This window comes from Trichosurus vulpecula, chromosome 6 (genome assembly GCF_011100635.1).
Source record: "Trichosurus vulpecula isolate mTriVul1 chromosome 6, mTriVul1.pri, whole genome shotgun sequence".
Taxonomy (NCBI): Eukaryota; Metazoa; Chordata; class Mammalia; order Diprotodontia; family Phalangeridae; genus Trichosurus; species Trichosurus vulpecula.
The window spans coordinates 261,165,815-261,175,818 of NC_050578.1; the positions used below are offsets into that span (position 1 = coordinate 261,165,815).

Genomic DNA, 10,004 nt, shown 5'->3' on the forward strand with positions numbered 1-10,004 from the left:
TTCTTTGTCACCAAAGAAAGATTCCAAAGTCTGAGACTGAATAGGAGTGTATTTTTGCTGCCTGGCCATGTTCCCAGCTAACTTACTTGACCCTTGAGTTTTTCGTCACAGTATGACTGCTTGTAGAGCAAAGGTACTTAGTTCCAAGCTTGAGGGGATGTGCTGTTGTTTTCAGACCTGTTTCTACACAGCCAGCTCTGCCACACCAGCACCCTTCCTTCCCCAAGAATCCCCAACTGGGACTGGACTCAGATCTTAAGCAGGCTCTGCACTCCTGCTCTGGTCTACCACTTAATTCCTCCCACCAGGTGGGTCTGGGGCCAGAAGCAACTGTAGCTGTAGTTCTGTAACTGCACTACCTCTCCTGCCCCCTGGGGTAGTGGCTGAACCACAAATTTCTTTCACTCCCACAAGCTGTTCCCACTAACCTTCTCTGTTGTCTTTGGTGTTTGTGGGTTGAGAAGTCTGGTAACTGCCACAGGTCACTGATTCAGGGCGCTAGGGCCTGTTCCACCCGGCTCCTGGCCTGGTTTGTCTTGCCACCGCCCATGCTGGGCTCTGCTCCCCTCTGCTCCCCTTTGTTCCCTCCGCTCCCAGCTCCATGCATGATAGACCTCACCCAGGGACCATCCAGGCTGTCCTGGGTTGGAGCCCTGCTTCCCTCTGCTATTTGGTGGGTTCTGCTGTTCTTCTCTGTTGTCTTTGGTGTTTGTGGGTTGAGAAGCCTGGTAACTACCTGTAGTGTTGTGTTTCAATCTAGACAATTTGATTTAAGGAGGATTTTCATAAAATCACAATTCAATCATAGTAGGGGAACCAGAATAGTGAGGCGTGAGTGGTTGTGGGAGTAGTGGCAGTTGTGTGGTAGTAATACTTATTGAAGTCATAGTAGTCATTGTCATTGTCATAGTAATAGCAATGGTGGTGCTGGTGGATATGGTGGCAGATGAGGACAGGGAGAAGGAGGAGGAAAAAGAAGAAAAGAATAGGAAGAAAAGAAGGAAGAAACAAAGAAGGAAGAGGGAGGAGGAAGAGGAACATAGCAAGTAGTTATCATCATTCTACATGCAGAGGCTATATATTTCTTTGTCAGGTATATAATAGTGAGGTCCTTCCTCCTCTGAAATTATGATTCTTTGGCTCTGCTGCTACCCTCCCTCCCTCTGGGATTCCCTAGTTTTCTGCAAAGTACAGGATAAGGTACTATCTCCTATATGTTGATTAAGTAGCTTAGCTCTATTGTAAGTGTTTGCACCTTTTAAAATTACTTTGGATAACTTTGTATCTCTTATATTTGCCCACCTATATACATTCTATAAAGAAATATTAAGTGATTGACCTACATTCATACTATTAGCGATAGTTCTAGTCATTACTGACAGTACATCATACAAACAATGAGTATAATAAATAAGAACTTTGAGCTTCAAGCAATTTCATTAGAATAGTCATTCAGGTGTTAGAAATACCTCTAGAAGCCACATAACACAAGTTTTCTAAACTTGGATAAGTCCTAGGGAATTTCATGAGACAGAGAATTTAAATTACTTGCCTGTTATCGCTTAACTAGTAATAATTAGACTTAGGATAGAAATTTTAATTTTCTCACTCAAAGTTCAGCATTATCACATTGCTTCTGAAATAATTTTTAATTCATTCATGTAACATTTACTGAGAACTTAAGTATAAGTCATTTTGGTAGACAATGAGTACAAAAAGGCACATGTGAAATGGTCCTTACCTTAAATAGAACCTCCCCTTCTGAAGCGTTGGGAGCTGTATTACAGACTGAGTGGACCAGAAAAAAATGTATCTCTAATTTTATGATTTATTTCTGGGGAAATGATTCGCAGGAGTCAGTAAGAACATCAGGGGGAGAGCGATACCTCCATAAGTGAAAGTTATAGATAATCTCAAAGGGGGTACGGCACCAGCAAATAGATGTATCAGAATAGATTTCTTGATTTAAAGGAAAGGACAAATTATAAAATGAGTTGCAGAAAGAATGTATTTCACTCATAAGGAAGAGTAAGTGGAAAACATAAAAGTTATAAGAATATGGCTTGTCAGTGGGACAGTATATGCCTGGATTATAGAGCAAATGTTTGGAAGCAAAGTGTAATGCTCCTGGAGACTGATTTTCAAGGAATTCAAATGCTTAATAGGACTTTGTTTGGCATCTTAGGGACAAGAGGTATGTGAGGTTCTGGAGTTCACTGGGATTTCTGGAGTAAGGGCATTTCATGGAGTGTCACTAGCATCTCTAGTAGAGGAATATTAATTTGCCAGTTAATGAAAGACAATGGATTCTAGAGGGGAGAAATTGGAGGTAGACCAATTAAGTGGTTATTATTGTTTAATCGTAACAGTCATGTCCAACTCTTTGTGATCCTTTTTTGAGTTTTGTTAGCGAAGATCCTGGACTGGTTTAGTATTTCCTTCTACAACTCATTTTAGATGAGGAGGCTGAGGAAAACAGGTGGAGTGAGTTGCCCTGGATCACACAGTCAATAAGTGTCTGGGGCCAGATTTGAATTAAGCCTGATGACTCTTCCTTACTCCAGGCCTTGCATACTATCCACTAAGCTATCTAGCTGAACCTAGATCAATAAGGAGAGTATATCAATAAAGCAGGTAAAAGATGATAAGAGTATAAGGGTAAACTGGTTTATTGACTAATGCATAGAGAGGAAGGCTGGATAAAAGATACTATGTGGGGTTAGAACAGGTAAGATTTAACTATTGTTCAGTTATGAGGTATTGACTGAAATTTATTGGAGGCTATGAACCTGTGAGATTGCAGGGAAGGAGATGTCACCAAGAAGTAATGAGGAGGGATAGATGAGTTCTTTTTGTATGAATTGGTTCTAAAATGTCAATGTGACATCTAGCTCCAAATATGCAGTCATGCACTTTAAACTTAAGAGACTGACCAAAGCTGGAAACACGAATCTTTTGGGTATATATTTACATTTATTGATCTGTCTCTCTCTTTCTAGGTTTATATAGATACAGATAGATACACATACATATATGCATGCATATATGCGTCTACATCTTATATGTGTATTTTTAAGGAGAGATCTATATAGAGATAATAATTTAACTTGTGGAATCTGATATCATTACTGAAAATGAGCATATATAAAAAAGGAAAATGTATAAACTGGAGATCCTTCAATAACATAAGCAGTTAGAGGTAGGACATTAATTATGTTCCATCAAAGGAATCTTATGGGGGATCAGAAAACTAGAAGTAGAATCAGGAGAATAATATCACCAAAGACCCAAAAGGGAGATGATATCCAGGAGTCTGGAAAATGTCACCATGTCAAATGTCACAGAGAGTTATGTATGATGTATATTAAGTTATGGGATGTATGCATATATATATACACATATATGTATATATAGTATGTGTATATATATATATATATATATACATATATATATATATATATATATATACACATTTGAGTCCCATGAGATGTAAGCTAAAAATTATGAAAACTGAAAAAAAGAAAAGTACTAATTAGGAGATCTTTCTAACTCAGAGAGAGTGGATTCAGAAGACTTATCTGGTCAGAAAATCCATATTATGGTGCAGCTAGATGGCACAGTGAGTAGAGCACCGGCTCTGGAGTCAGGAGGATTTGAAATCAAATCCAGCCTCAGACACTTGAAACACTTAGTAGCTGTGTGACCATGGGCAGGCAAGTCACTTAACCCCAGTTGCCTTGCCTTCTAGCCTCCAAAAAACAAACAAACAAACAAAAAGAAAACCCATATTACCATGGTTGTGAAGTGAGAAGAGAAAAAAAAAATCATCAAATAGTAATAGTTTTGCATAGGAGACTGGCTGATTAAAAGAAGGAGAAAAACACATTGATAAACTGAGGGCCATGGAAGAGTTGAGTGAAATTATTTTTAAAGTATGGGACAGACTTGGAAATGGAGGTCATGTATAATTTGTCTTTCATTCTTGAAAAAGATCATGACATCAGGAAGATGATGACATGATTTTCAATTGAACTAGATTGGAGAGAGGGAGGGCTATAGACAGCAGGGAAGGAACCAGTGATAGGGAAGATACAGAAAGTTACAGTAAAAAGTTAATTTCCGTTTCAAGCTTCTCTAGAATATAGGAGGGATTGAGATCAATCCATAGATAGGGAGGTATTTTCTCATTGAATAAAAGATACAAGTCTTCCTAGAAATGAGCAGAAAGGAAGAGAGACTAAAGGATGACATTGAGTGGATTTCTTTTTTCTATTTCTTTCAATAAAGTGAACTCGTATACTGAGACAGGGAGGGTTAGTGTTCACGGTTTATGAAAGCTAGGTGGTATAGTAGATAGAGTACTTGCTTCAGAGTAAGGAAAACATGATTTTATTCCTGACTAATGTATGTACCAGCTATGTGACCCTGAACAAATTATTTAAATTTATCCTCAGTTTGCCCATCTCTGTACTGGGGAAAATTATGAGAATAAATTAGGTAACACGCAAAGTACATGGCAACCACCAAGTTGCTATATAAATTTTATCTATTATTATCTTAGAAAAACACATCAGGACATTTCTAAGTGGGGAATGGAATTTAATTAGAAAATGATATATAAAATGCCTTACAACAGGTTGAACTCACATATGTTAATTGACATAAATGTAGGTAACCTGGTGACTGTGACCAGAATGGCCTTTGTTTTCTTTGGGTGGCTCAGTTTATCTCATTGGGTGCTGGGCCTGGTGCTCCTCTTCCGGGGCAGGAAGCCCAGAGACCCATGCCTGTGAACAGAGAACTTTCTGTGTGATGAGTAATGGGGCTGGCTGAGGTGAGGTGTTGACTCCAGAGCCATACACTATTGGGTCTTAACCTAGGGGAAGGGGCCAATTCAAGAACCAATCGGCCCTGGTCATTCAGGTGGCACTTGACGATGTCAAAAACTCTATAAGAGGGGAGAAGACAGCTTGAAGATTCCTCTTTCCTTTTCCGGTTGGCACGGGAGCGGTGGCAAGCGCGACTCTGGGCCAGCCCTTGCTCTCGGACTGAGCCCAGATGTTGGTAACTATGAATTGCATTGGGTCTGTCTGTTGATATTTGTAATTTGTTTGTAATTTGTTTTGAAGTTCAAGGTGCTGGTTCGTTTCCCCCGAACTAAATGAAAGTTCTGAACCTCAGGGTGCTGGCTTTTTCCCCTGAAGTAAGTGATTGAATCTGTATTTGGTCTGTCTCTTGATGCTTGTTTGTATGCTCCCCTGAACTAACTGAATGCTAACTGAATGCTGGCGTTTTTCCCCTGAACTAAATGAATGTTGTCTGTATGCTAACTGAATGCTGGATTAAAGTAAGCTGGTCAACCCCTTCACCGTGCTTTCCTTGTTTAAGCAGATAAAAAAAGAACCTGTGCTTTCCCGGCATGCCAGCAGCCTCCTGGGTGCTGGCTGTGGGGGGATCTTATGCCCCCACAGGAGCTGCTAGCCAGATTATTAGAACAGTGACTTCCTCCAGGACTTTTAATAATATATGTAAAAGATATGAGAAAGAATATGGTGACCATAATCCATGATTGGTGTTTGACAAGACATGGAACATGGATATCAATTGGACTAGAGCAGAAATGACTACTGCATAGAGGACTGTAGAAATGATTAAGTAAAAGGTTGGAACTATAAGAGAGGAAAGTAAAATTATCATTTAAGGAAAGAAATGCACAGAACAAATCAAGGAGTAAGCACGGGAGGAAGGGAAAGAGGAAGCAAGGAGGGAAGGAGGGAAGGAACAGAAGGAGGAAGGGAGAAAAAGATGTGTTAGAGGAGGGGAAGTAATAACTAAAGGAGGAAGGCAGGAAGGATAATACTTGGTCAAATTGTTATAACACACTCTAGAAGAGCAATATTTGAAATGGCTTTTCTCCTGTGGTCTCCAACCATTTTTTTTTTTTCATTTCAAACAGAAGTCAAAAAAATGCAACAACAGCAACAAAAACAAAGGTATATGAGTTTAAATAGGTTTCAGCTGGGTGGCATATTAGTGTGTGTATTATATATGTGAGTGTATGTGTATGTATGCACATGTGTGTATGAATGTGTGTATAAATATATGTGATATAATAAATTATGCAATAATAAAATATTATATGAAATATATATTTAAAAATGTGTAAAATATATGTAAATATAGCCTTCCTGTACCCCCCTGAAACAAGTTCATATCCAGAGACAATTTTATATCTTTTAAATATATTTATGTATTATATATTATTTATTGTTCAATATATACACGTGTGTATTTCACATATATAGATAGAAATAAATTGAGGGATAAAGATAGATAGATGGATTGATAGATAGATATACATATACATATTTGTTGCTGGGAAAGATGGGAAGGCAACTTAGAGAATTTGGAATTCATTCTGTCTAGAAAACAGTTAGGATAGCTAAGAGATGGAGGTGAAGAATACAAAAAAAATCCATATATGAAGCCCCACCAATGTAAAGGCCCAGAATTATGAGCCAGAATGGCATGAGGGTATGTTGGAACAAAATCAAGAAAATCAAGTGAGTAGTCAAGTGAATGGAAGGGATTAGAAGAATGGAAAGGTAGGATCAAAGCTGTAAAAGGACTTAAATGTTAAATGGAAGAATTTATATTTGATCTTAAAAGTAAATGGGAAGAATGAGAGTTTCTTGGGTATGCATGTATGTATAAGATAGTGGGATTTAGGGACTGGGGATACTATTTTCTGATTAGACCTTCACTGTGGTAAGTTCAATTTGGTAGCAAAGTGGAGCATCTTAGGGGAGTAGAGTGAGACTTCAGACAAGGAGATCAATCACAAGGATATTTTAATGGACCAGAAGAGAGGTGATGAGGACCTGTATTAGGATAATGGCTATGGGGGTTTAAAGAAGGAAAAGTATCTGAAAGTGGTTATGAAAGTAGAAGATAAGATATGACTACTGGTAAGCTGTGTGAAGTGAATTGGAGTGAGGGGTTAATGATGACAACAAGTTTGAGAATTTAGGTGACTGAGAGGGGAACCTAGAGATTAACAGAAAAGTTCAGATGATTGGAAGGTTTCAAATAGAAAGATAAAAAGTTTTGAGGATATAACTGTCCCTGATTTCATTTTTCAGTCTAGTCCATAAAATAATGAAATTCATAGGTGTACTTTTGGAGGTTTCTATTTTTTCTATTACCATGATCTCCTTAGCATAGGACAATCTGAGTGTGACTCCCAAAAGAGGGCTAGCTAATTGTGTGATCTTAGGTGAGGCCCTTGTCTCTGATCTCATCTCTAAAATAATGGGGTTGACCTAGATGATTTCTAAGCTCCATTTTGGCTCTAAAAATAGGATTTTATGGTAAAATGAGCATTCACTCTCTATGCATTGGAGTTAAATGCCTATCATATGTAATTTAATGTTAGCAGTCTTTTGGAGAGCAGTTCCTTGAGATATCTCCACCATGGTAGCTGCCCTTGCCTCACCCTTTATTGAAAAAAGGAAATCTTACCTCAGGTCCAGCATTTTTTCCTTCTCACTGAGTAAACTATCTTGAGAAGACTTCCTGTTTTCCACTATTCCAATGGGCATGACTAAAATTCAGCTTGATGCCAGACATTCTGTGTTTGAATTCTGCCTCCGGGAATCACCAGCTGGTTGAGCCATTTAACCTCTCTGGGTCTCAGCTTTATTATCTGAAAAACAGGAATAATGTATGTAGTCCTTACGCTAAATAACTATTTTCAAATTTAAATGAGATATGGTTGCCAGTACATTTTGTAAACTTTAAAGTATCCATTATTGTTATTATCACTCAGACTCATTGATCTTTTTTTCCTTTTCAACCAGACATGTAGTTTCACTGGATTCAAGAATCTCCTAACAAAGAAGCTTCTACTATCCATGCACATCATCCAGTGCTTTGCAGTTTCTTCATTTCAAGAGATAGATAGATAAATATAGGTGAAGTGACTTTCCCAGAGCCATATAGCCAGAAGAGGCCATAGGTGTTTTCCTGAATCCAAGATTATTTTTCTACCTACTCCCTTATCTCAGACAAGCTTTTTAGACCATCCCTTCCCATTTGACTCAAAAACTCATTAACCTTTTCTACAATTTCAACTACAATATGAAATGCGTAGTTGCAACATAAATAGTTTAAAACAATAGGAATTATATTAATCTATTAGATTTTAATCACTGATAAACATGATATTGACCCATCTCTCCATTCCTTGAGCTGCAGACAAATGACTTACAAGGAAGTAATTTACTATCACCAATTACCTCTAAGAGGAAAGGGAGATGAATCATATTCCTCAGCACTGAGGATGTTGCATCTCTTCTTTCCCACTGTACAAAATTCATCCCTAACAGAATAAGTAGTTTCATGTAGAAGATTCATCGACTCCACTTGTAATTTAAATAATGGGACTTTTTAGGTGAGGTATAGGCAAGGTCTCATTGGAGTTAGAAGTGAAGAGAAAAGGAAAGAATCAATAAAGCTATGGGAAGACCAGGAAGTTGCCAGAGGATTGACCAACATGGAGAATAAAAACAATATAACTGAATTCATTCTGCTAGGCCTTACACAAAGTCCAGAACTTCGAAAATTTTTCATTGTCATTTTTTTAATCATTTATATTATCACAATTATAGGAAACACACTCATTGTCCTAACAATGACTGCCAGCCAAACTTTGAGATCACCCATGTACTTTTTTCTAAACTTCTTATCTATTGCGGATGCTATCTACTCTTCAGTTGTTGCTCCAAAGATGGTTGTGGATTTACTTTATGAGAAGACAATCATCTCCCTGGAAGGCTGTCTGACTCAGCTCTTTGCAGCCCATTTTTTTGGTGGTGTAGGCATCATCCTCCTTGTAGTCATGGCTTATGATCGCTATGTGGCCATCTGTAAACCCTTGCACTACATGACCATCATGAATCCTCGTGTGTGTCACCTGTTGGTGGCAGCATCCTGGATGGGAGGCTCCATTCATGCCACCATACAACTCCTCTTCATGGCCCATCTGCCCTTCTGTGGCCCTAATATTATGGATCACTTCATGTGTGATTTGTTCCCATTGTTGAAATTGGCTTGCATGGACACTCAAGTTTTTGGCCTTTTAGTTATTGCTAACAGTGGAGTATTGTGTTTGTCAATCTTTCTCATACTAACTGTCTCCTATGTAGTTATCCTCTCTTCCCTGAAAGGTGGTAGTTCAGAAGGAAGGAGAAAGGCCCTTTCCACCTGCAGCTCTCATTTCACAGTGGTGGTCTTGTTTTTCGCTCCCTGTATTTTCTTATATGTGAGACCAGTAGCCACTTTTCCTATAGATAAAGCTGTATCTGCATGTGCTTCTATGATTACTCCTATGTTAAACCCCTTGATCTACACCCTTAGGAATATAGAGGTTAAAAATTCCATGAAGAAACTCTGGATCAGATGAATGCCGTTGACTGTTCAGGAAAAGTCAGCTTACTAATTGAAAATCATTTTAATGCATTAAGCAGATACAAATGTTTTGAGGGAATAATATTTTAAACAGTTTACATACTTCTTTCACTAAGAAAGATCACAATTCTTTCATAAATTTTTACCCTGAACTTTCCTAGACCATTTTTTCTCTACATCTTTGAGAGAGGTTATGTTATATATGTTAAAGACATGACAAACTACATATTAACTGAGCATAAAGGCATGTAGAATGTTCTCTATCTATAGTCTTCCATAGTCCATTAAGCTTTGCAAAATGGTTTAGATATAATTTCTCAAAACATTTTACAAATATTACCTCATTTTGCCCTCGCAACACCTTTCAGAGGTAAATGCTATTATACTCCTTGTTTTTCATTCTAGGAAATTTAGACAAATATAGTATATAGCTGATTCCCATAGGGTCCCACATATAGTCATTTCTGATAAAAAACAATTCAAACTGATATATTGCTGATTTAAAGCCAATGTCCTGTTTTACCACCCATCTACCT

At 38.0% G+C, this 10,004-nt stretch overlaps 1 protein-coding gene across 1 annotated transcript; it reads left to right on the forward strand.

Moving 5' to 3' along the window:
- Nucleotides 1-936: 936 nt before the first annotated feature.
- LOC118854435 (olfactory receptor 4C6-like) lies at nt 937-9,463 on the forward strand. Its single transcript, XM_036764793.1, has 3 exons — nt 937-1,200; nt 5,130-5,203; nt 7,860-9,463. The coding sequence occupies exon 3, from the start codon at nt 8,555-8,557 to the stop codon at nt 9,461-9,463; it is 909 nt and encodes a 302-aa protein (XP_036620688.1). The 5' UTR covers nt 937-1,200; nt 5,130-5,203; nt 7,860-8,554.
- The last annotated feature ends 541 nt before the right edge of the window (nt 9,464-10,004 follow it).

Coding starts and splice junctions, on each gene's coding strand:
- LOC118854435 (XM_036764793.1), top strand. CDS start 8,555: ATGGAGAATAAAAACAATATAACTGAATTCATTCTGCTAGGCCTTACA.